Below are 25,980 nucleotides of genomic sequence, written 5' to 3' on the forward strand. Positions count from 1 at the left end.
CTGTATTTCATTTTCAATACATTTGCAAACATTTCTAACATTTCACTTTGTCATTATGGGGTATTATGTGTAGATGTGTGTGAGAGAAAAATACAACTTCATCCATTTTGAATTCAGGCTGTAACACAACAAAATGTGGAATAAGTCAAGGGGTATGAATACTTTCTGAAGGCACTGTGCATACACACAAAGCTGGAGAAGTGTGTGTGTATGTCACGGTTTCGGCCGAGGCTGCCTCTCTCCCTTGTTCGGGCAGGTTTCGGCGTTCGTCGTCTCCGGAATTCTAGCTGCCACCGTTGTATGTTCCATGTTTCCTGTTTGATTAGTTTTGTCTGTTAGCCACACCTGTCTTGTGTTATGTCTCATTAAGCACCCTATTTAGTTTCCTTGTTGTTAGTGTAGTGTTGTGTGTAATTGTTTCGTGTCAGGTGTTTGTGCGTTACCAATGTTTGGTACGCCAGTAACGATTAGCTTCCTCCTCGGTTGAGGAGAGTTTTTGCGCCCTGTGTTTGTGCGCTCGTGTTTGACGCCTGTGTGCGTCTGTTTGGCCTCAGGCCGTTTTTGGATTATTTTGCTCGCACTAGTAAAGTCTTGTTGGACTGTACATCTGCTTCTGCGCCTGATTCCACACCACACCATTTAAACACCGTGACAGAATTACACACCCGACATGGAATCAGCAGGAGCCGAAGCAGCCCCGACGAGACTGGAGGTCCAGGTTCGGGAACAACAGGACCAGATACAGCAGATGGGGACCGCCCTGCAGGAGGTGATCACCACGCTCCGAGGCTGGGGAGCGCCTCCACCACCTCCCTCACTGCCAGCACCATCGGCCAGTCCACCCATTCCAGCGCCAGAACCCCGAGGAATCCGACTCTCTCTCCCGAGGGCCTACGACGGAACCGCGGCTGGGTGTCAGGGATTCCTCCTCCAGGTGGAGCTATACCTGGCCACCGTACACCCGGCACCCTCGGGCATGAGAGCGTGTCCGCCTGATCTCCTGCCTGTCCGGGAAGGCGTTGGAATGGGCCAACGCGGAGTGGAGGAAGATCGACGCCGAGACGATCACCTACAACGAGTTCTCCCGCCGCTTCAGGGCGGTGTTTGACCATCCCCCGGAGGGGAAAGCAGCGGAGGAGCGTCTGGTCTTCCTCCGGCAGGGGAGGAGGAGTGCCCAAGAATTCGCTCTCGAATTCCGTACTCTAGCGGCAGATGCAGGGTGGAATGAGCGGGCCCTCGTCGATCTATACAGATGTAGCCTACGAGAGGACGTCCGTCGGGAGCTGGCTTGTAGGGACACCAGTCTCTCTTTCGACCAGCTGGTCGACATGTCCATCAGGCTGGATAACCTATTGGCCACCCGCGGACGTCCTGAGAGGGGTCCGTCCATTTCACCCTCCAGCGCCTCCGAGCCGTGTCCTATGGAGCTCGGGGCGCTGGCGCTAGAGAGAGGAGGAGTCGGTTGGTTAGGGGGTCCATCCACTGCACCAACTGTGGTCGGGGAGGACACACCGCGGTGCTGGGGATGGCCTCCTAGGGAGGATGACGACAGGTCCCGCACTGGGGATTCCCTCCAGGTGAGTAGGCGCCCCACTCACCCAGAGCTCACTGTTGCCCAATTTTGGATGCCTGTGCGTTTTCCACAGGTAGCACCTCATTCCCAGCATAAGGCGCTGGTAGATTCAGGCGCGGCTGGGAATTTTATTGATAAAAAGTTTTGTTTAGCGTTAGGGATTCCCCTTATTCCTGTTGATGTTCCTTTCCCGTTCATGCCCTAGATAGTCGTCCGTTGGGTACGGGCTTAATCAGGAGGTCACGGCGCCACTTAGGATGTGTGCGCAGGGGGATCATCAGGAGATGATTCAGCTGTTCCTGATTGACTCTCCTGCGTATCCGGTGGTGCTGGGCATGCCCTGGTTGAGTACCCATAACCCAGCTATTTCGTGGCAGGAGAGGGCTCTGATGGAGTGGTCTGCTCAGTGTGTGGGTAGATGTTTGGGCGTTTCCGTAGGGGCTACCTCGGTGGAGAGTCCAAACCAGGTGCCCGCATTGCACGTTCCCCCTGAGTATGGGGATTTGGCTATTGCGTTTAGTAAGGCGAGGGCGACGCGGTTGCCACCCCATAGGCAGGGAGATTGTGCGATAGACCTCCAGGCAGGAGCTGCGCTCCCACGGAGCCATGTGTATCCTCTGTCTCAGGAGGAGAAGAAAGCTATGGAGATTTACATAGACGAATCTCTGAGACAAGGATACATATGGCCTTCCACTTCCCCTGCGTCCTCGAGTTTCTTTTTGTGAAGAAAAAGGATGGTGGTTTGCGCCCGTGCATCGATTACCGTGGTCTCAATCAGATTACGGTGAAGTACAGTTATCCACTCCCGCTGATTGCGACCATGACTGAGTCGTTGCATGGGGCGCGTTTCTTCACGAAATTAGATCTCAGGAGCGCGTACAACTTGGTGCGCATCAGGGAGGGTGATGAATGGAAGACAGCCTTTAGTACCACCTCGGGCCATTACGAGTATCTGGTCATGCCATACGGGTTGATGAACGCTCCGTCAGTTTTCCAATCATTCGTGGATGAGATCTTCAGGGACATGCAGGGGCAGGGGGTGGTTGTGTACATTGATGACATTCTCGTGTACTCGCCTACCCGTGTCGAGCATGTGGCCCTGGTGCGTAGAGTGTTGCGGAGGCTGGTGGAGCACGACCTGTATGTGAAGGCAGAGAAGTGTCTGTTTTTCCAGGAGTCGGTCTCCTTTTTTGGGTTATCAGTTGTCTGCGTCAGGGGTGAAGATGGAGGTAGACCGGGTGTCGGCCGTGCGTAATTGGCAAACACCAACCACTGTGAAAGAGGTGCAGCAGTTTTTGGGGTTTGCAAATTACTACAGGAGGTTTATCCGGGGTTTTGGACAGGTGGCAGCTCCCATCACGTCTCTGTTGAAGGGGGGTCGGTGCGTCTGCAGTGGTCGGCCGAGGCGGACAGGGCGTTTGGGAGGCTGAAGGACCTGTTTACCTCGGCCCCGGTGCTGGCGCATCCGGATCCCTCTTTGCCGTTCCAGGTAGAGGTGGACGCGTCAGAGGCCGGTTTAGGAGCCGTGCTTTCACAACGGTCTGGCGCGCCACCTAAACTCCGCCCCCTGTGCTTTTTATTCTAAGAAGCTCAGTCCGGCGGAGCGGAACTATGACGTAGGGGACAGGGAGCTGTTAGCCGTGGTACAGGCTCTAAAGGTGTGGAGGCACTGGCTTGAGGGGCTCAACACCCTTTCCTCATTTTGACGGACCACCGTAACCTGGAGTACATCCGGGCGGCGAGGAGGCTGAACCCTCGCCAGGCAAGATGGAGTATGTTCTTGACCAGGTTTACTTTTAAAATCACGTACATCCCTGGGTCACAGAATGGCAAGGCAGATGCGCTGTCTCGGCGGTATGACACGGAGGAGAGGTCCGTGGAGCCCACTCCCATACTGCCTGAGTCGTGTCTGGTGGCACCGGTAGTGTGGGAGGTCGATACTGAACTCGAGCGGGCGTTACGCACCGACCCTAGTCCACCACAGTGCCCGGAGGGTCGGAAGTACGTTCCGCTCGAGGTTCGGGATCGATTGATCTATTGGGCTCACACGTCACCCTCCTCTGGACATCCGGGTATCGGCCGGACAGTGCACTGTCTTAGTGCCAAGTACTGGTGGCCCACGTTGGCAAGGGATGTGAGGGTTTATGTTTCCTCCTGCTCGGTGTGCGCCCAGTGTAAGGCGCCTAGACATCTGCCTAGGGGTAAGTGGCTACCCCTGCCCGTTCCACAACGACCATGGTCCCACCTCTCTGTGGACTTTATAACAGACCTTCCCCTCTCCCAAGGGAATACTACTATCCTGGTCGTTGTGGACCGGTTCTCTAAGGCCTGTCGTTTGCTCCCCATGCCGGGTCTTCCTACTGCCCTACAAACTGCCGAGGCACTGTTCACCCATGTGTTCCGGCACTACGGGGTACCCGAGGACATTGTGGCTGATCGGGGTCCCCAATTCACCTCCAGAGTCTGGAGAGCGTTTATGGAGCGGTTGGGGGTCTTGGTGAGCCTCACCTCGGGGTACCACCCGGAGAGTAATGGGCAGGTGGAACACGCGTAAACCAGGATGTGGGTAGGTTTCTCAGAACATACTGCCAGGACCGGCCGGAGGAGTGGTCAAGGTACGTTCCCTGGGCCGAGATGGCCCAGAATTCCCCTACGCCATTCCTCCACTAACCTAACTCCATTTCAATGTGTGTTAGGTTACCAGCCGGGTTCTGGCACCCTGGCAGCAGAGCCAGATCGAGGCTCCTGCGGTGGATGAGTGGGCGCGGCGCTCGGAGGAGACTTGGAACGCTGCACACGTCCACCTGCAGCGGGCCCTCCGACGTCAGAAGGCGAGCGCTGATCTCCACCGCAGTGAGGCACCGGTGTACGCACCTGGTGATCGAGTCTGGCTCTCTACCAGAAACCTGCCCCTCCGCCTGCCCTGTCGGAAACTGGGTCGGCGGTTTGTAGGGGCCATTTAAAGTCCTGAGAAGGTTGAACGAGGTATGTTATAGATTACAGCTACCTGTGGAGTATAAGTGTATTAACCCCTCGTTCCATGTGTCCCTTCTCAGGCCGGTGGTAGCGGCCCGCTCCAAGAAAATGAGATAGGGGAGACTCCCCCGCCCCCATTGGACATCGAGGGGGCACCGGCGTACTCCGTGAGGTCCATCTTGGATTCGAGACGTCGGATGGGGGTCTCCAGTATCTAGTGGAGTGGGAGGGGTACGGTCCGGAGGAGCGGTGCTGGGTGCCGAGGAGAGACATTTTGGACCCGTCGCTCCTGACGGAATTCCATCGGGGGTATCCGACGCGCCCTGCTCCACGTCCTCCGGGTCGTCCCCCAAGGCCGGAGTCGGCGCACGTCTGGAGCCGCGCGTCAAGGGGGGTACTGTCACGGTTTCGGCCGAGGCTGCCTCTCTCCCTTGTTCGGGCAGGTTTCGGCGTTCGTCGTCTCCGAATTCTAGCTGCCACCGTTGTATGTTCCATGTTTCCTGTTTGATTAGTTTTGTCTGTTAGCCACACCTGTCTTGTGTTATGTCTCATTAAGCACCCTATTTAGTTTCCTTGTTGTTAGTGTAGTGTTGTGTGTAATTGTTTCGTGTCAGGTGTTTGTGCGTTACCCGTGTTTCGGTACGCCAGTAACGATTAGCTTCCTCCTCGGTTGAGGAGAGTTTTTGCGCCCTGTGTTTGTGCGCTCGTGTTTGACGCCTGTGTGCGTCTGTTTGGCCTCAGGCCGTTTTTGGATTATTTTGCTCGCACTAGTAAAGTCTTGTTGGACTGTACATCTGCTTCTGCGCCTGATTCCACACCACACCATTTAAACACCGTGACAGTGTATGTAGCCTGTTGTCTGACAATGGCATGATGTGTGTCAGACCCCCCACTATCATGTTGCTCCAGGTTGTTATTGTTTGTGTATGAATCTGTCTTTTCAGATGTAGCCAGGGAGGCCTCAAAATTAGAGTGGAAAAGTTTGAGCATTTCCATCACTTTATGTCTGGCTCAGGACTAGTCTACAGATGTAGGATCTTTAATTTTAGCCAGTTTGCTACAGCAGGAAAATAATCTTGCAGCAACAAGAAATGTGAATTATTATGTGGATTATAATTAATGGACATTTTCTGTAGGGGTTGATACATTTTTCTTTAGGGCAAATCAAGTCAAAGTGGAAATTACAAACTTTAGAAGCATTTTAAAAACTCAAATACACTACACTTTTGCATTTCCTGCTGTGCATTAACATTCTCAGCAACAAAAGAGTGACCAAATTAAGATCCTGCATCTGTTCATGAATGAACTGACGCTCACTCTCTCTCAGTGATTATCTCTCTATGGATCGTAGCTCTGTCTCCAACCTTTGTCTTTCTAAGCAACTGACTTTTTCTGGGACTGGAGTACATCAGTTGAAGTTGAAGTCTGGCGATTCTCTCTCTATGGTTCGAGGCCCTGTCTGTCTCTGGAACCATTCCTCTTTCACCCTGAGATACTGAACACTGTAGCTGTTGTCTGTCTGTTTGACCTGGCTGATACACAACTCAGAGTGAGAGTGTGAGGAAAGGAGAGATGGAGAGAGTCTCTGATAATTCATGGAGTGTTAGGGGTTCTCATGCATTCCTCTGGTTTCATCCCAAACACTTTTCCCGATCGCATTTACAGTATATTACTAGTCCTACACACAGGTGACCTAACAGGGTTAGAGGATAGGAGAGGATGAGGAGGAGGAAGAGGAGGAGGAGGAGGAGGAGGAAGAGGAGGAGGAGGAGGAAGAGGAAGAGGAAGAGGAAGAGGAGGAGGAGGAAGAGTAAGAAGAGGAGGAGGAGGAAGAGTAAGAAGAGGAAGATGAGGAGGAGGAAGAGTAAGAAGAGGAGGAGGAGGAGGAGGAGGAGGAGGAGGAGGAGGAGGAGGAGTGAAACAAAGAAAGATTGCAACATTCATCCTCTTCCCTTTCCTTTTTATTCCATGGGATTTCTGTTCCCCTCGAGGCTTCCTCCTCCTGGGATCTGGACCGGCCCATCGGACGAGAGCAAATATTTACAGTGTGAGCTTAGAGGAAATAAACGGCCCCCCGTGGAGAGAGACAGAGTCCTGGGTTCACTCCAGCTGGCACGCGTCTCACACAAACACACACACCCACACACCATCATGGACATCAAATTGTCTATAGTTATTTAGGGAACACGGACAAGCTAATCACAGACCTATAACTCTTAACTTCTACCTCTTATATCTCTCTCTCCCCCCCTCTCTTTCTCTTTGTCCATTTGCCCCATTTCACTTTTTCTCTCTACCCTCCGTATCTTTTCCCCTTCCATATTGCCCCCCCTCTCTCTCTCTCTCTCTCTCTCTCTCTCTCTCTCTCTCTCTCTCTCTCTCTCTCTCTCTCTCTCTCTCTCTCATTTTCTATCTCTCTTCCCCCCCCCCCTTTCCTCCCTGTCCTCCCAGGCTGTGATAGTCCTGCCAGGGTGAGAGGAAGAGAGGAAGAGAATGAGATGTTGCCTTCTCCCTGCATCTATCACATTCTCTCCACTCTCTGGCTTCCGGCTAGACCTGATAACTGTTATTGGTATTCACTAGGAGTACGCGCTGTGTCATGTTTTCCCTTTCAGTCATGTAACTTAGTAGCCTGGTCCCAGATATGTTCGTGATGTCTTGCCAACTGCTATGGTCATTGTCAAGACAGCACAAACAGATCTGGGATCAGGCTAGATTAGTAATTTACGGGTGGTGAAGAGCATGGGGACTCTATGGAAGCAAAGTAACATGTTGTTTAAAGAGGCTTCTTCTATCTTCTATCTATCTCACCACATTCCAGACATGTTTTATTTTCCTTAGGAGAACAGACAGGGGACAATTAGCTCTACTGTTCACACAGCAAACCGATTTATCAGAGAGAGAAAGTCACTCTGCGATTCCACATGATTGTCCCTCCGCACACACACGCACACACACACACACACACACACACACACACACACACACACACACACACACACACACACACACACACACACACACACACACACACAAACACACACACACACACAATCACAGGCCCAAGGTCAGCTCCTCCCTGTCCAAACTAAAATATCCCTCAGTCCAGTACTTCAAGCTACCAAAGGACCCGACATTCACCCCCATCCACAGTAGCAGGCCTCTAAAGTGTAGACAACACTAACCCTGCTAACAGCACCACAGTGCATGGTGTCTGAGTCTGACTATAGGTAGCCCTAAAGCACAGACTGTCCCCATAACTACCACAACACCTTTCACTAGGCCAAGCCTGGTGGTGTTTCAGAAGCACAACGTCAATATGAAATCCTGAGATAGAGCGGTATATGGGGCCGAAATGCATGCTGTTGTTTTTATCCTTTCAAAAAGTCTAAATACAAAGGTTTGTATAACACCTTTATATATAGAACATAGAAGTTCCGCCTTGGACATTTTGATGGTTGTGAGATTTGCCTGCCTGTCGGCTAGACAGGCGGAAGAAGGGAGCGACACACAGGAAGCAGTAAGCTGCGGTTTTGCCAAGCGTCGTGCCACAGGAGGTTTGGAGGCAGCTTAATTGGGGAGAATGTGCTCATGGTGATGACTGGAGCGGAATTAGTGGAATGGTATTAAATACATCAAAGACATGGTTTCCAGGTGTTTGATGCCATTCCATTTGCTCCGTTCCAGCCATTATGAGCCATTCTCCCCTCAGCAGTCTCCTGTGTGTCACACATGTCTTCCGTCCTCAGTCTAGCTGTCTGTCTGTCTGTCTGCACACACACTGTCTGCTCTCTGGCTCTCTACAATTAATTAAACCATGAAACAGCGATTAATAAGCAGACTGTTTTTTGTCTCAACAACATCTGATTGTGATTTGGGAGCCATTCCCGTTGATGACCCTGATGGCCTCAGCATATTTCAGGGCCAGTATTTTAAACACGTCACATTTTTCTGCTCTAATTCAGCAGCAACAGCACAACGAGGGGAGGGGGGGGAGGGAGCGAGAGAGAGCAAGAGCATGCGAGAGAGAGAGAGAGCGAGAGAGAGAGAGAGAGAGAGCGTGCGAGAGAGAGAGAGAGAGAGGGGGGAGGGGAGGGGGGGGCGGGGAGAGAAGAGAGTGGTCATCTGGGACCTAATGCACACAAACACACGTCACTGTCTGTCACAGACCCCCACCAGGCCTCTCTACACACTGATAGGTCTAGGGTCAACACACACACACACACACACACACAGCTCCAAGGTCAGCTCCTACACCTTGAGGAAATCCTGTATTTGTTGATCTCAGTACTGACTGGCTACACAGCCTCCTTAGCGAATCAATGACACTCGGTTTGTCTTTAACTCACTGTGAGCTCACAGGGCACTGTATAGCACTTTGTGACAACTGCAGATGTAAAAAGGGCCTCATAAAATACATTTCATTGAATTTGATTGACAGGCATCATGGAGCTAAGTGGTCTGTTTTCAGAGGTGAAATAGTCAGATCGCCCAGACTGAAACACTCTGAAATTATCTTCACCATCCTTCACCACGTTGATGTGTCACTCTCCAAAGAACAGATTGATGTCCTTATTGACAAAGCTTCTTGAAACCACTGTGCACAGAACTGGTGCATACACCAACATGAAACCATTAGACGCATTGTAGAGGGGTCCACACTCAAATTTTTTATTTTTAAAGTAATTTTATGCTTACAAGAATAGAGTCAACATGGCTGTCCTTACCATATATATAAAACTGTTCTATATCTATGGTCCATACTGGGCCCATTCCCCTACATCTGTGACCTACCTGTGCATTCTTGCTGCAGCCCCTTGCCGTAGTGGCCCTTCTCACAGATACAGTCGTACTGGCCCGTGTGGGTGCCGCACTTGCAGCTGGCCATGATGTCACAGCAGTCCGAACCTGCCTCGCACAGAGACGAGCAGCGTGATAGGTCCTCCTGGATGTAACTTCCTGTCGGCAGGTCTGAGGGGAGACAAAGGTCGTAGACGCAAAGGTCAAAGGTCACCAGAGGATATTTGCAAAGATTTTCATAATTTCATAAACTTCTTGCTTGTCCACGGAAAGTGAGAGAGGAGAGATGGAAAGAAAGGAGAGGTGGAGAAGAGAGGGAATGAGTGGAGGGCTGGATCAACTCACTAAAATAGGAGCGAGGGGTGATGAGAAAGGAGAGGGAAAGAGAGAGGGGAGAGAGAAATAAGGGAGAGGAGAGAGAGAGTGAGTTTGTGATATTGTAAGGAAACCAATTAATCAAACCAAAGGGCCACTGGAAGAGGTCAATACACTGGTGCGAGATAACAGTTTTCTGAGTCATTTTACTGATAACTGTATTCTACTCCAATCCTGATAACAGAGTAGATTACCGTAAATTGGCCTACTACTGTATAAACACATCTGTCTTGATTAATCTGGTAAAAATGTAATGTATGCTCAGATAGGGCTGGACACGCTTATCTGCCCCACACATAAATAAAAACAAAAGGAGCAGGATTGGCTGAGCCATTGTTTGTTCTTTCTGAGAAGCAGGAACCAAACAAAGGGCATTGTGGGACAAATGTTTTTCACACATGGCTGAGGATGGTGTTTGGTCCAGGGGTTTGCAGTGGTAGAGAAAGCAGACCTGGGTTCAAATAATATTTGAACACTTTCAAAAATGTTAGCTACACTTGATTGAGCTTGCCTGGTGCAATGGACTCAATGGCTGGAGTGGGAGCTATGGCTGAAACTGGGGCTATGGGGCTGAGGAGCTGATGCTTGAGTTGGGGTTGGCAGAGGCGAGGAGTAGACTTGGAGAGGGAGAGTCAGTAAAACAGAGACACACGGCTGGCCTGATAACATGAACTGGCTGCCATGGCTCACACTGGATCTGTCCCAAATGGCACCCTACTCCCTATATAGCCCTATGGGCCCTGGTCAAAAGTAGTGCACTATAAAGGGAATAGGGTGCCATTTGTGATTAACTGTCTGACAACCTTATCACTCTCTCTGTCTAACAGGACAGATTTACCACCGTCTAGGTTCTAATATAGCCTGTGTCCCAAATGATACACTATTCACTATATAGTGCACTACTATGACCAGGGCCCATATGGCTATATACGGAATAGGGTGCCATTTGTGACAGATCCCATAGGGCTCTGGTCAAAAGTAGTGCACTATATAGTGACTAGGGTGCCATTTGGGACGCAACCATAGACGGCTTTGGTGATGCATGTTGTTGTTTTACAGACCGATGCAACTGATGTCTGAGACTCCAGCATTATTCCTGGACTGTGCTCCCTCACATGGACTGTGGTAATGGAGAAGGTATTGTACCTCCTATTTTACTTTCTGATGTTATGTGTTGGCTAGACGTACAGAGCAAACTGTCTGCATGATGTGGATGGAATTTTACCCAACTTCTATGTTTTTATATATGCAGTACCAGTCAAACGTTTGGACACACCTACTCATTCCAGGGTTTTTCTTTATTTTTTATTATTTTCTACATTGTAGAATAATAGTGAAGACATCAAAACTATGAAATAACACATATGGAAACGTGGTAACCAAAAAAGTGTTAAACAAATCAAAATATATTTTAGATATTAGATTCTTCAAAGTAGCCACCCTTTGCCTTGATGACAACTTTGCAAACGCTTGGCATTCTCTCAACCAACTTCATGAGGTACTCACCTGGAATGCATTTCAATTAACAGGTGTGGGGGGGGGTAGAATGATTACTTTATCCTATCCCAGGTATTCCTTAAAGAGGTGGGGTTTCAAATGTCTCCGGAAGGTGGTGAGTGACTCCGCTGTCCTGGCGTCGTGAGGGAGCTTGTTCCACCATTGGGGTGCCAGAGCAGCGAACAGTTTTGACTGGGCTGAGCGGGAACTGTGCTTCCGCAGAGGTAGGGGAGCTAGCAGAACAGAGGTGGATGAACGCAATGCCCTCGTTTGGGTGTAGGGACTGATCAGAGCCTGAAAGTACGGAGGTGCCGTTCCCCTCACAGCTCCGTAGGCAAGCACCATGGTCTTGTAGCAGATGCGAGCTTCAACTGGAAGCCAGTGGAGTGCGTGGAGGAGCGGGGTGACGTGAGAGAACTTGGGAAGGTTGAACACCAGACGGGCTGCGGCATTCTGGATGAGTTGTAGGGGTTTAATGGCACAGGCAGGGAGCCCAGCCAACAGCGAGTTGCAATAATCCAGACGGGAGATGACAAGTGCCTGGATTAGGACCTGTGCCGCTTCCTGTGTAAGGCAGGGTCGTACTCTCCGAATGTTGTAGAGCATGAACCTACAGGATCGGGTCACCGCCTTGATGTTAGCGGAGAACGACAGGGTGTTGTCCAGGGTCACACCAAGGCTCTTCGCACTCTGGGAGGAGGACACAACGGAGTTGTCAACCGTGATGGCGAGATCATGGAACGGGCAGTCCTTCCCTGGGAGGAAGAGCAGCTCCGTCTTGCCAAGGTTCAGCTTGAGGTGGTGATCCGTCATCCACACTGATATGTCTGCCAGACATGCAGAGATGCGATTTGCCACCTGGTTATCAGAAGGGGGAAAGGAGAAGATTAGTTGTGTGTCGTCTGCGTAGCAATGATAGGAGAGGCAATGTGAGGATATGACAGAGCCAAATGACTTGGTGTATAGCGAGAATAGGAGAGGGCCTAGAACTGAGCCCTGGGGGACACCAGTGGTGAGAGCACGTGGTGCGGAGACAGCTTCTCGCCACGCCACTTGGTAGGAGCGACCTGTCAGATAGGACACAATCCAAGAGAAGAGAAGAGAAGCCCAGCTCGGAGAGGATGGAGAGGAGGATCTGATGGTTCACAGTATCAAAGGCAGCAGACAGGTCTAGAAGGACAAGAGCAGAGGAGAGAGAGTTAGCTTTAGCAGTGTGGAGAGCCTCCGTGACACAGAGAAGAGCAGTCTCAGTTGAATGACCAGTCTTGAAACCTGACTGGTTTGGATCAAGAAGGTCATTCTGAGAGAGATAGCAAGAAAGTTGGCTAAAGACGGCACGCTCAAGAGTTTTGGAGAGAAAAGAAAGAAGGGATACTGGTCTGTAGTTGTTGACATCAGAGGGATCGAGTGTTGGTTTTTTGAGAAGGGGTACAACTCTCGCTCTCTTGAAGACGGAAGGGACATAGCCAGCGGTCAAGGATGAGTTGATCAGCGAGATGAGGTAAGGGAGAAGGTCACCGGAGATGGTCTGGAGAAGAGAGGAGGGGATAGGGTCAAGCAGGCAGGTTGTTGGGCGGCCGGCCGTCACAAGTCGCAAGATTTTATCTGGAGAGAGAGGGGAGAAAGAAGTCAAAGCATAGGGTAGGGCAGTGTGAGCAGGACCAGCAGTGTCATTTGACTTAACAAACGAGGATCGGATGTCGTCAACCTTCTTTTCAAAATGGTTGACGAAGTCATCCACAGAGAGGGAGGAGGGGGGGAGGGGGAGGAGGATTCAGTAGGGAGGAGAAGGTGGCAAAGAGCTTCCTAGGGTTAGAGGCAGATGCTTGGAATTTAGAGTGGTAGAAAGTGGCCTTAGCAGCAGAAACAGATGAAGAAAATGTAGAGAGGAGGGAGTGAAAAGATGCCAGGTCCGCAGGGAGTCTAGTTTTCCTCCATTTCCGCTCGGCTGCCCGGAGCCCTGTTCTGTGAGCTCGCAATGAGTCATCAAGCCACGGAGCTGGAGGGGAGGACAGAGCCGGCCGGGAGGATAGGGGACATAGAGAGTCAAAGGATGCAGAAAGGGAGGAGAGGAGGGTTGAGGAGGCAGAATCAGGAGATTGGAGGGAGAATGATTGAGCAGAGGGAAGAGATGATCGGATGGAAGAGGAGAGAGTAGCGGGAGAGAGAGAGCGAAGGTTGCGACGGCGCATTACCATCTGAGTAGGGGCAGAGTGAGTAGTGTTTGAGGAAAGCGAGAGAGAATAGGATACAAAGTAGTGGTCGGAGACATGGAGGGGAGTTGCAGTGAGATTAATAGAAGAACAGCATCTAGTAAAGATGAGGTCAAGCGTATTGCCTGCCTTGTGAGTAGGGGGGGACGGTGAGAGGGTGAGGTCAAAAGAGGAGAGGAGTGGAAAGAAGGAGGCAGAGAGAAATGAGTCAAAGGTAGATGTAGGGAGGTTGAAGTCCCCCAGAACTGTGAGGGGTGAGCCATCCTCAGGAAAGGAACTTATCAAGGCGTCAAGCTCATTGATGAACTCTCCAAGGGAACCTGGAGGGCGATAAATGACAAGGATGTTAAGCTTAAATGGGCTAGTGACTGTGACAGCATGGAATTCAAATGAGGAGATAGACAGATGGGTCAGGGGAAAAATAGAGAATGTCCACTTGGGAGAGATGAGGATTCCTGTGCCACCACCCCGCTGACCAGATGCTCTCGGGGTATGCGAGAACACATGGTCAGACAAGGAGAGAGCAGTAGGAGTAGCAGTGTTTTCAGTGGTAATCCATGTTTCCGTCAGCGCCAAGAAGTTGAGGGACTGGAGGGTAGCATAGGCTGAGATGAACTCTGCCTTGTTGGCAGCAGAACCATCTGCTTAGTGGGACTATCATTTGTTTTTCAACAGGACAATGACCCAACACACCTCCAGGCTATTTTACCAAGAAGGAGAGTGATTGAGTGCTTTTTTAGTTACTACATGATTCCATATGTGTTATTTCATAGTTTTGATATCTTCACTATTATTCTACAAGGTAGAAAATAGTAGAAATAAAAGAAAAACCCTTGAATGAATAGGTGTGTCCAAACCTTTGACTGGTACTGTATAACTTAGTCACATGGGGCTGCCTGTATCCTAAATTGAGAAAAACATATTCCACTCAATATTTCCTTCCCACAAATCTCTCATTGACATAGTACTGTAAAATCTGATTCACATAATCCTTCAAGTGTCAGCCTGGGAACCAGTCTCTTGTGCTATCATTCCACTCCTTGCCACTCCTTTTTTTGGCATGACACGAGAGTCAAATAAAATTGTATTTGTTACATGCGCCGAATACAACAAGTGTAGACTTGGCAAGGAGTGAAAAGAGTGGTACTCAGACTATTCAATTACTCCGTCCCCTCACCTTCATGCAGCGCGCGGCGAGCCAGGGCCTCAAACTCGGCAAAGTTGTGTACCAGGTAGCAGTGCTGGTCTTTGGGGTGTGAGGCCATGTCATTGAGCTCACGGATGTTCCCCTGCCAGATTCCCAGGGTGTAGATCTCCACCCCCTGCTCCCTCAGAGCGGCCGCCACCGGGCGAGGGTCACCCCCGTTGGAGTAGCCGTCCGTTATCAGGAAGATAACCTTGGTGGCGTTGGCCCGCGAGTGACGCAGGATTTGCTGTGGGAGGATGAGAAGATTGGAATAATTAATACGTGTGAATTAATGGTGGATGTTGTTGGATCATGATCAGGTATTGCACTGAGTGAAGTGAAAACTGTAACTAGCAAATGCATTAATGTGGTTTGAAAGATACCATTGCTCGGAATGCAGACCAACATATTTCCAACATCATTGACATGATTAAATTGAATGATTAATGATATTAGTTAACTGCACATACAACCCCCCCCACAACCCCACAATTCTGGGAGACTGATACCCCGAAACCAAAAGGGACATTGGCAGGTCAGGCAATACAAAGAAGAGAAGAAAAAAGCAGCAACGCTGCAAGTGTACAGTAATTAGCCTCTCCTCTAGTCTGTACAGCTGCTGTCAGCTAACCACTAGAACACTAGAACAACCCTGTTATAGCAGAGTGGAGCTGCCTCAGACCTAGGTTCAAACAGTATTAGAAATCATTTCAAGGGGCCTCCCATGTGGCGCAGCGGTCTAAGGCACTGCATCACAGTGCTAGAGGCGTCACTACAGACCAGGTTCGATCCGGCTCTGCTGCTGTGCTATACTGTCATGTACCCGACATGCAAGGCCAAGCCAGACCAGACCTGCTACAGTACTGTATAGTTGGTCTGTTTGTTTGGAATGAAAGGAATTGAAATTGTATAGATGAGAGGAAGAGGAGAGTGAAAAGAGGAGGACAAGACAGTGAAGATACTGTAGGGAAAGAGTGAAGAGAGATTGATGGAGAGATATTGGGATAATTGAAATGAGTGGGTGAGAGTGTTAAATGTATGTGAGGGAATCCTAGAGCAAAATGGATAGATTTGACCTCATAAAGGGCTGTGAGACAAAGTGTGAGGGAGAGATAATGGAGAGAGTGTGAGAGATAGAAAGAGAGAGAGAGTGAGAGAGAGAGAGCGAGTGAGAGAGAAAGAAAGAGAGAGAGAGCGAAAGAAAGAAAGAAAGAAAGAAAGAAAGAAAGAAAGAAAGAAAGAAAGAAAGAAAGAAAGAAAGAAAGAAAGAAAGAAAGTGTCATGAGCCCTCTCACTCCACTGGGTTACCACCTTAAGTTGTTTCCACTCTGCTCACCACTCTCTCTCTACTCAGCCTAACTAGCTCCACCTGTCCCTGCTCTGCTCGGCTCTAATTACTCTGCCAGCTGCGCTGCATTACCCACTAACCTCTCCCAGTATTTATAGCCCTGTCTTTCAGCTCTCCTGTGTCAGATCGTCTGCAAAGCTCACACCCGAACCTGTTTGCTCGCGCTTCTGGCTCACCCTGGTTTTGTGACCCCGGACCTGCCTGGTTTTTGGATACTCTTCTGCCTCAGGAGATCCAGACCTGCTTCTGCCATTACGACTCCTGACTACTCTTCAATCCCGGTAACTCTGACCAGCCTTCTGCCTTGCTACTACGTATTTTGGATTTCCCTTGAACTGTACTGCTGCCTGGTTTCATTTCGCCCGTTGTGTCTGTGTTTCCTCCCCCAGGACTTCTGGACCACCAACCACCGGGCGTCATCGGACGCATCGCTGCCACTGGGGGAGGCACAGACCCAGCACATCGGACGGGATAACCCCTGGAGCCTTCACTCACTCCCTACATCCCTTTCCCCTTAAGTTTAAATAAACTTTCTGGTGTGACGCAATTGTGGTCCTCTTGTCGTCTGTCTGAACCGTGACAGTACGATCTGACCATCATGGACTCAGCGCACACTTCCCCCGACATGGAAACCGAAGAACCTGAGCAACCCACCGCCATGCTACGCCTGGAACACACTGAGAGAGAGCTAGGTCGCATGAGCGGCGACATCACCTCTCTGCTTCAGGTCGGCCACCAACAGCATCAGCAGTTCCAGCAGCACCAGCAGCAGTCCCAGCAGCAGCAACAACAACTGCCAGGATCATCCAACTCCTCACCAACTTTACCCCAGCCAGTCTGCCCACCAGCCCTGCCTCCGAGTTACCTGCCCCGGTCATTTCAGCCGCTGCCCCGGAACCCAAGATTGGAAACCCCGAGCGGTTCAACGGCGATTCTACCCAGGTCCGGCCATTCCTGACTAGCTGCCGACTTCAGTTCTCCTTGCAGCCAAGGACCTTCGCCAGCGGAGGGGGCTAAGGTTGGGTATGCCATCACTCACCTGACGGGCCGAGCTCGACTCTGGGGAACAGCAGAGTTGAACGTCAAACCCCCGCATGTGCAACCTTCGACCGGTTTGCCGAGGAGATGCTGAAGGTGTTTGACCTGGATTCACCAACCGCAGAGGCGTCTCGTGAACTGTTCAGTATTCGACAAGGCAGACGTACAGTCGCAGACCATTCCATCGACTTCCGAACCCTGGCTAGACGAAGTTCTTGGAACACACCATCGTTGGTGGACGCGTTCTTCCATAGTTTGGCTGACTATATCAAGGACGAGTTGGTCTCCCATGAACTGCCTTCCACTCTTGATGAAGCCATCGCACTGACTGTCAGGATCGACAGTAGGATACAGACCCGTCGTCGTGGGAGGGGGCGCCAAGGTCCACCTACTACCGGCATTCGGAGAGATCCGACTGGGCTCCTGTCATCTACTGCCACTCACCCAGTTCAGTTTGATCAGTCTGAGCCTATGGAGATTGGGCGAGCCTCTCTCACTCCTGCAGAGCGCCAGCGACGCTTCACCTCAAACCTCTGCCTCTATTGTGGAGGTGATGGACATCGTGTGGTAACCTGCCCTTTAAAGGGCCGAAGCTCACCGGGCATAGGGGGAGTCCGGTTGAGTTCAATGACCATCCAGTCCTCCGACCGCAAACCCCTGCTGCAAGTTCACCTCCGCCTCCCTGACTCAACTCACACCCTGGCTGCTCTGGTGGATTCTGGCGCCGAAGCCAACATAATGGACATCAAGCTGGCACGCCAACTGGGACTGGAGAACCTCCGTTTGACACCTCCTATTCCTGCCCGGGCACTGGACGGACACTTACTCGGATCGGTCACTCATGTCACGGCCCCGGTCTCGATGGGTCTGTCCGGGAAACCATCAAGAAACTATCCAGTTTCACCTGCTCCCCTCTCCAGGCCAACCCCTCATCCTGGGTTACCCATGGCTCCGCCGGCACAACCCTCAGCTCGACTGGGTGACCGGGGTGATCAGGGAGTGGGGAGAGGACTGCCACCGAACCTGCCTGCTTGCCGCACTACCCCCTCGGCCAGTACCTACTAACTCCGCTCCTGACCCCTCCAAGGACCCTGTGTCGATTCTGCCAAGTCCCCTGCATCGTTGCAGCTCTGACCTGGGCTGTTGAGGAACAGGTGCTGGAGGCTCTCCGTAACCAGCCAGGTCCCAGCACTTGCCCAGCTGACCGCCTTTTTGTCCCCGAAGACCTGAGGTCCCAGGTCGTTCAGTGGGGACATGACTCCCGCCTAGCTTGTCACCCTGGCTCCACCCGCACTTACAACCTGCTCGCCCAGAGGTTCTGGTGGCCCTCTCTGAGGAAGGATGTACGGGAATTGTTCCGAGCCTGCCCCATCTGCAACCAACACAAGTCGTCCTGCCAGCCCCCAGCCGGATTGCTGCAGCCCCTGCCTGTGCCCAGGAGTCCGCTGGTCCCTGCTGCGCCTTGTCCTCCTCCTCCACGGCTCGTCGATGGTGGTCTGGTTTACACCGTCCGCCGCCTGCTTCGGTCCAGACGGAGGGGTAGGGGTCTCAGTACCTCATTGACTGGGAGGGCTATGGACCTGAGGAAAGGACCTGGGTGCCAGCTAGTCGGATTGTGGATAGGACTCTCATCACCGCTTTCCACCAACGGCATCCTGATCAACCTGCAATCCGTAGGGGCCGCCCCAGAGGGGTCTCTAACCGTCCTGCCCGCCGGCTTCCTGTCCTGTGCCTGATCCTGTCTCGGGACCTGTCCCATCTCCCGACCACGGTCCTCCGGCTCCCCTCCTCCCGCCCGGCGTGGTGTTGCTCTTGGGACTTCTGGGGCCGTCCCTTGGGGGGTTCTGTCATGAGCCCTCTCACTCCACTGGGTTACCACCTTAAGTTGTTTCCACTCTGCTCACCACTCTCTCTCTACTCAGCCTAACTAGCTCCACCTGTCCCTGCTCTGCTCGGCTCTAATTACTCTGCCAGCTGCGCTGCATTACCCACTAACCTCTCCCAGTATTTATAGCCCTGTCTTTCAGCTCTCCTGTGTCAGATCGTCTGCAAAGCTCACACCCGAACCTGTTTGCTCGCGCTTCTGGCTCACCCTGGTTTTGTGACCCCGGACCTGCCTGGTTTTTGGATACTCTTCTGCCTCAGGAGATCCAGACCTGCTTCTGCCATTACGACTCCTGACTACTCTTCAATCCCGGTAACTCTGACCAGCCTTCTGCCTTGCTACTACGTATTTTGGATTTCCCTTGAACTGTACTGCTGCCTGGTTTCATTTCGCCCGTTGTGTCTGTGTTTCCTCCCCCAGGACTTCTGGACCACCAACCACCGGGCGTCATCGGACGCACGCTGCCACTGGGGGGAGGCACAGACCCAGCACATCGGACGGGATAACCCCTGGAGCCTTCACTCACTCCCTACATCCCTTTCCCCTTAAGTTTAAATAAACTTTCTGGTGTGACGCAATTGTGGTCCTCTTGTCGTCTGTCTGAACCGTGACAGAAAGAAAGAAAGAAAGAAAGAAAGAAAGAAAGAAAGAAAAAGCTAGAGCTCTGTTCTTTATTGTTTAATTGGCTTCAAGCATCTCCAGCAGGGTAATATAATTACAGAGGCTGTGAAGCGAGGGAGGGAGGGAGGGAGGGATGGAGGGAGGGAGGGAGGGAGGGAGGGAGGGAGGGAGGGAGGGAGGGAGGGAGGGAGGAGGGAGGGAGGGAGGGAGGGAGGGAGGGAGGGAGGTATATAGTTCGGGAGAGAAGGAGGGAGGGAAGAAAAGCCTGGCCTCTCTGATCCTCTCCTCAAAGTCACTAGAAAGGCACCCTGGTTCTCATCCCAAAATCCCAGACCTGGCTGCTGCCCGCTCCCAGGTGTCAGTGCAGCCAGGCAGGCTGCTTAGTTATGGTGTGGGCCTTCCCTGGTTCTCCCCTAGACCTAACCCCTGTCTGCTGTCACCAAACCACAGTGATGTCTTTGCGGCCTGCGCCCCGGAGGGGGTGGAGTAGGGGTGAGGAGAGAATAGAGAGACATGACTGAGAGAGAGATGTGTGTTTTGGGGTGTTTCTAGGTCTTTTATAGGGCGGTTGCTCAAAGGGCTGTGGGGCCGTAGTGGTTCGTGTTAGGGTGTGAGACGATGACTGATGGCCGGTGGTGAAGAAGGGGGTGCCACAGCTGAGTGTGTGTATATATAGAGAGTATATATAGCTACACACACTGGTTCCTCCATCGCATATAAAACAGTTGTGGGCCTCACTAATTGTAGGATTTGGCAGCTGGCAAGAGAAACACCTTTTGGCATGACGCCTCTGTGTGTGTGTGTGTGTGTGTGTGTGTGTGTGTGTGTGTGTGTGTGTGTGTGTGTGTGTGTGTGTGTGTGTGTATGTGGGTGTGTGTGGGCGTGTGTGTGTGTGTGTGTGTGTGGGCGTGTGTGTGTATGTGTGTGTGTGTGTGTGTGAATAGGATAAGAGTACTCAACCAACACCATGAGCTTTGGGTAACCCTGTGTGAGGTTGGAGCCCTGTGATATACTGTACAGAGTGCATCACATGCATTTCCTCAACGATGTACTTGGCAGGTCTTACCGTGTGATACACCATCTAAGAAAGATAAAACACAGCAGCTTTAGGATAGTGGAAGAGTGTCTGTATTTGAGTTTAGATGTCTGTCAAAGCATAGAGATAGGGAGAGAGAGAGAGAGAGAGAGAGAGAGAGAGAGAGAGAGAGAGAGAGAGAGAGAGAGAGAGAGAGAGAGAGAGAGAGACTGGACAGATTCCAAAGAGTTTAAGGAAACTTTGCCGCTGTGCGTTCCAAAACTCCTCACACACTTTGGCAAGAGAGCAGAGAGGAGATGAGCGCTCCATATGTGCAGAGCTGCTGGTGGAGATATTCACACGCACACAACCACACATACACACACACACACACACACTGTCATTAAAGCAGGGATGGCAGAGGTGGGAATAGCAACTACAGTGGTGCATCTGAACAGATGCTGCATTGCCTTGAGTGGGGCACATTGTTTGGGATATTACAAGGGCCAGATGCCAGACTTCAGAAGATATTGCCAAGAGGTTCTATCTCCTTATGGGGCCATCATGGTGCCAATGTCCTCAAGCCTTTCATCAAATCAAAAGGATCTATAACCCTGAATATTAAATAAGACCCCCTCTCTCTCCCACCCTTGGCCGCCCAGTGTCTTTGATCAAGGCTCAGACACACCTGGCTCTGTACGAGCTGTGGGTAATCCCATCTGTTGCTATATGGCTGCTCCTGTAGCTGTGGCCATATGCTTACAAGATACTTCAGACGAGTGTTGAGATGCACCCAAGGAAGTAATGATGTCTGCCCGATGCAGGCTGGGAGTTTTGCTGTCAGTACACCTGATAAAGGTGATGAAGGAAGATTATCTTCGGGTCACTGAAGTAAAATGGAGGACGGTTCACTGAGGTAAAATGGAGGACGGATCACTGAGGTAAAATGGAGGACGGATCACTGAGGTAAAATGGAGGACGGATCACTGAGGTAAAATGGAGGGCAGATCACTGAGGTAAAATGGAGGGCGGATCACTGAGGTAAAATGGAGGGCGGATCAATGAGGTAAAATAGAGGGCGGATCACTGAGGTAAAATGGAGGACGGATCACTGAGAGAGAAAGAGGAAAGAAGGAGGTCTTCCTATCATTCTGTTACACCTCTTTTTCTTCCTCCAGAATCGTTCTTTTATTCCAGAGTGGATAAATGCAAACCAAATGCGAATGGAAAACAAGAGCTGCCACTCCCCCCTCGGTCGGAAGTTGAGAGCGCTTGTTTTGACATGGTATCTGTTCTTGGCTCTGGTGGCAAGAATAACAACAACCCAGAGCCAAGCTAGCGGACAAAAACACAAAACACAAAACACTACACCCCCCGAACGGACGCTAGTAGACTCAACTTTGCCACCATTGAGCAATATCTCAGAGGCTTACATAGTTTAGATATGGGTCACTTTCAGCAAGAGTGTTGACAAAGTCAATTTTGTAAGATGACATTTGATCTTTATCCCGCCCAAACATGTTTTCGTATGGTAGGCATGAAAGCTTCATCTCTCTGTCTCAACACATGCTAGGGAGGGGAATGGTTATGTTTGGGTGGTCTATTAAATGCTTTACATTCTTAAGGATTTCACCAAATTCTATATTTTTTTCATTATATCTAGATAGGGATGCACAAAATCCAACACTAGAGCACAGGAATCCTCTTCATAGACTTATTCATTTCCATTCATTCATTGTTTCTCTGATGCCCTACCAACATACCCACAATGGGCAGTCTCTCCTTAGGCTTCTGCCACATCACCCACTATATTCTGCTAATAACTTCCATATTTGTGGTGCCCTTATTTTAAAAACTTTCCAAACTCAATTACAACAAAACCTCCTAAAACACAGGAATGACAGAGTAGCCTAACTCCCTCCTTGAGGAAAGGAACTCTGTTTAGTGTAACTTTTTAGTGAAAAGGGGCCATCAACTCAAAGAATTCGTCTGCGTGTGAAAAGGCACCATATTATCTCTATAGTGCACTATAAACCTACAGGGAATCTCAGAATCTGGTGTCAAATAGGTCCAAATGTATTGCTGTATATAAGGAATAGGGTGCCATTTGAGACGTAACCCTTGTCAGTCTGATGCTACACTGAGACACATAGTGAAAAGCAAAGCCCGTTCTAATTGAATAAGCAAACCCCTATGGAGTCCTACTTATATTAGAGATCTGTACGTCACCACTACTTTACAGTAATGTGTTTAACTGTCCAGTCTAGCAACAGTGAAAGATGGAGAGTGGAGTGGAGAGTGGACACTCACTCAATTAATTACCAGAGACAGTGGAGTGAAGTAAAGGGCTCCTGTGTTACAAGCTTTGCTGGTTCCTGTCATAACAACCATTAATCAAACTAACACAAGAGGAAAGATGAGAGATGGTGTGCGTGTGTGTGTGTGTTTGTTTGTGTGTGTGTGTTTGTGTGCGTGTGCGTGCATGTGTGTGCACATGTGTGTATGTATGTATGCAAAAATAACTACAAAGCTATCTCCCACGGGCACAAATTAAACCCATTCAATTAATTTGCTGCTAGTACATTGACGGAACGCATTGGGGGGGAATGAGACATTTAAAATGTTACCATGTTCCAATGCACATAATTAGACATTTAGAAGTCAGCATGTTCCAATCAAATGTGACACCCCATGTAACTGGACAGGGAGGATGATTGAGGGGGAAGGAGATTCAGCATGGACAGGGAGAGAGAGAGAGAGAGAGAGAGAGAGAGAGAGAGAGAGAGAGAGAGAGAGAGAGAGAGAGAGAGAGAGAGAGAGAGAGAGAGAGAGAGAGAGAGAGAGAGAGAGAGAGAGAGAGACAGAGACAGAGAGCAGAGAGAGAGAGAGGGAGAGAGAGAGAGAGAGAGAGAGAGAGAGAGAGAGAGAGAGAGAGAGAGAGAGAGAGAGAGAGAGAGAGAGGCCTGCAAGCTAGACAGAGAGAAGCCTTAAAGCTAGACAGACAGAGACAGACAGAGTGAGGGAGTGAGTGAGTGAGTGAATGTCCCTTCCCCTGTAGTGTGGTCTCAATCAACTCCAGATGGGGTGGATTGACCTGGCGAGGGCCCTCCGTGCTGGCATTCGCCTCCAGCCAAAACCCCCAGCGAGCCCAAGCTCCACTTCCCAAAGACAACAGAGAGGGAAGCGCTGCAGACAGATAAGGTCTCTGTAACAGACCAGATAGATCAAGACTAAGCCTTTACGATCCACTGGGATCTCCTGCACTAACTGTAGACCAGTCCACTGAGTTAGGCCTACAGTAATCTCTCTCTCTCTCTCTCTCTCTCTCTCTCTCTCTCTCTCTCTCTCTCTCTCTCTCTCTCTCTCTCTCTCTCTCTCAAATTCAAGTTCAGATTGCTTTACTGACATGAAATACAATTTATAGATATTGCCAAAACAGTATAGTGGTACAGCATTTCAGTAAATACAGAACAATGCAATGAGGATAATGAAATGTACATGGATGATGGTTAGACTATGTATTACTTGTAAGTTATATACAATGGAAATACTTCAGGGAATGAATGTTCATGGGATGTCCCTCAGGCTATGGCAATATACATATCTGGCAGTAATATTTGCAGTTTCTCCCTCACCCAGAATAATTCCCAGCTGTATGCCATTAGTAAATGCACAGAAGTTGGGAATTGATTGAGATATTTTCTTGAAAAAATATTTCTCACAGTAGAGGAAAAAGTGCATCTCTGTCTCTTCCTCCCCTGTCGTGTAGTGACCACATAGACGCTCCATGTCTTTTTGTGTCTCCCTTTTTCCATAGCCAGTTGGTGGTCGCTGAGCCTGTATTTGGTCAGGATCTGGCTCTGTTTTGTATCTCTGACAGAGTAGAGATATTCTGCCAATTTGTATTCTCTTTTGAGGGCCAAATAGTAATTTAGTTTATTCTGTGTTTTTGTTGAATTTTCCCAATTTGTCAAATAGGAGGTTTTAATTGCTGTAACGATCTGATTTCCCTGTGTGTTTGGATTATAGGGTTGTTAAGTCTTTTTAATAGCTGACATAGGGGACTCTTTTAAGGGTTCAGCTCTTGGGTTTCCAGTGCTTTGAATTGTAAGGATGTTTTGAGGCTTAATTTCAAATGGTGCCAACATTTTAGTGTCCTTTTCTTTATGTTTACAATTAAAGGGAATCTTTCGAGTTCTGCTCTGCATGCATTATTTGGTACTTTCTTTTGGAGATTTAGGATAATTCTGTTGAATTCTGGATGTAGATTTTCGATTGGGTTTTTTGCCAATTGCTTATAAATGTAATTACAAGTTGGACCCCAAACCTCGCTTCCATATAGTGCAACGGGTAAAATTACATTATTGAATATTTTGCACCAGATTTGGATAGGAATATTTATTTATGAGCATTTTCTTTTTATGGAGTAAAATGCTTTGCAGGCTTTTTCTTTTAGTGCATTCAATGCCAGACCAAATCCACCAGAGGCACTGATTTTTAGTCCCAGGTAGCTGTAACATTGGGCGTGTTCAACCATGGTATTTCCTCATTTGAAGGAGTGTCACGACTTTGGTTTTCTGAAAGTTTATGTTGTTTTTCCAGTTTATGCTGTATTCACAAATAATGTTAAGATGTCACCTTGCTCACCTTGCGTAGAGAAGGAATCTGACCTCTTCATCTTTGAGGGTGAGTCCAGGGGCTGCATATCGGTCCAACAACACTGATTTTGTTGATGTAGACGTTGAACAGGGTTGGACTTAAACTGCATTCTTGTCTCAATCCTCGCCCTTGTGCAAAAAACTCTATTATTTTATTGTTCAGTTTAATACTACATGTGTTGTTCGTGTAAATAGATTTTATGATGTCGTATACTTTACCCACGACGCCGCTTTGGAGGGTTTTGTAATATAATCCATCATGCCATATAGAATCAAAAGCATTATTAAAATCAACAAAACATGCAAATAGCTTTCCTCTGCTTTTCCGATGCACATGCTGGTTTATTAGTGTATATAATGTGTCTGTTGTTCTGTGTTTGGGTAGAAAGCCAATTCGTTTTTTGCTGAGAGCGTTATGTTGTGTGAGGAAGGTCTGTTTTTGGTCATTGAGAATAGAGCAGAACAGTTTCCCCATGTTACTGGTGACACCTATCCCCCTTTAGTTATTAGGGTCTAATTTGTCACCTTTTTTACATATGGGGGAGTACTGTGTTTAAGCATTTCATTCCTGATGCTTTCAGGGCCACATGCCTTTCCAGCTTTAAGGCTTTGTATTTTCTTAAAAAGTTCAGCCTGTGTAATTTGGTAGTCAATTGGGTTCTGGTTGTTTTTAATTGTATGTTCTAGGGGAGCTGAGTTTTCCTTGGATATTTTTGTGGTTTCAAGTAAGGCCTTTTGATGGTATTATTCCATAGAGACTCACAGAGAAAGTGGAGCCCAAATCTATGTTTATTT

General features: G+C 49.6%; 1 protein-coding gene across 5 annotated transcripts in view; it reads right to left on the bottom strand.

Annotated features, from left to right (window-relative positions):
* The window catches only part of svep1 (sushi, von Willebrand factor type A, EGF and pentraxin domain containing 1), a 164,289-nt gene that overhangs the window by 117,811 nt on the left and 20,498 nt on the right, over positions 1–25,980 (bottom strand). For all 5 annotated transcript variants that reach the window (XM_045212199.1, XM_045212197.1, XM_045212195.1 and 2 more), the window contains exons 2-3: positions 14,612–14,867; positions 9,344–9,520 (exon numbers count right to left, since the gene is read on the bottom strand). In XM_045212199.1, coding sequence (XP_045068134.1) covers positions 9,344–9,520; positions 14,612–14,867 — 433 coding nt within the window. The remainder of the gene's footprint in view (positions 1–9,343; positions 9,521–14,611; positions 14,868–25,980) is intronic.

Source organism: Coregonus clupeaformis, unplaced genomic scaffold (assembly GCF_020615455.1).
Source record: "Coregonus clupeaformis isolate EN_2021a unplaced genomic scaffold, ASM2061545v1 scaf0001, whole genome shotgun sequence".
Taxonomy (NCBI): Eukaryota; Metazoa; Chordata; class Actinopteri; order Salmoniformes; family Salmonidae; genus Coregonus; species Coregonus clupeaformis.